This window comes from Bison bison, unplaced genomic scaffold (assembly GCF_000754665.1).
Source record: "Bison bison bison isolate TAMUID 2011002044 unplaced genomic scaffold, Bison_UMD1.0 scf7180017864302, whole genome shotgun sequence".
In the NCBI taxonomy this organism is placed as follows: Eukaryota; Metazoa; Chordata; class Mammalia; order Artiodactyla; family Bovidae; genus Bison; species Bison bison.
In genome coordinates, this window is record NW_011494874.1 from 1,742,311 (window position 1) to 1,743,033 (window position 723).

Below are 723 nucleotides of genomic sequence, written 5' to 3' on the forward strand. Positions count from 1 at the left end.
AGGTGTGTAGTCTCTCGTCTCAGTAAGTCGCGCCATGATCTGTCTTGTTTTCAGTGGATGTTTTCTCTGCTCTTCTTGGGCTGCATGGTTTTTAAAAAACTGTCAAATGTTTCTGATGACCTGGTGCTTCTGGGGGAGGGGGCGGGAGGGAGTGCTCTCCGGGTTTGTCACCTTGGGCGCGTCCGTCCACAATCGGGGCTTATTTTTCTCATCTGTTAAAAACAAACCAAAGCGGGGAGGGCACGGGAGCTGAGTGTGTGACCCCCTCCCTGCTCCAACCTGGAACGTTCAGTGTCAAGGACGTGTGACTTCGCCCGTGAGCTTCTACACGACTGGGTGTCCGGGTGCGAAGGGGCTTTCCCCTCACCAAGGTGCTGTTTGCGCACTGCCCTCCCAGGCCACCAGCTGCCTGTGGGTTTCCTTTTAGTTAAAAAACTTTTGAAAACTCCCTGGGTTTGTTCTGCTGAGCTCTCACTCACAGTCACCCCGTTGGCAAAGAGTTCTGACTTGTGACATCTGCATCAGCCCAGGGGAGACCAACGGCTCCGGGGCCCCAGAAAGTTCCCTCCACGCCCCTGTGGTCAGCCCGCCCCCACCCCTCGCAACCACTGAGCTGTGCCTTGTCCCCGATGCTCTGCAGTTAAGTGAAAGGTCCACCCCCGGCCCCCGAGCCATGGCTGGTCTGCGGAACGGCCATCGCAGCTGCATCCGGGCCGCGTTCAC

At 57.5% G+C, this 723-nt stretch overlaps 1 protein-coding gene across 1 annotated transcript in view; it reads left to right on the top strand.

Annotated features, from left to right (window-relative positions):
* The first annotated feature begins 673 nt into the window (after positions 1 to 673).
* The window catches only part of LOC104996999, a 4,149-nt gene continuing 4,099 nt past the window's right edge, over positions 674 to 723 (top strand). The window contains exon 1 of the mRNA XM_010851417.1: positions 674 to 717. Within this exon, the coding sequence (XP_010849719.1) occupies positions 674 to 717 (44 nt within the window). The remainder of the gene's footprint in view (positions 718 to 723) is intronic.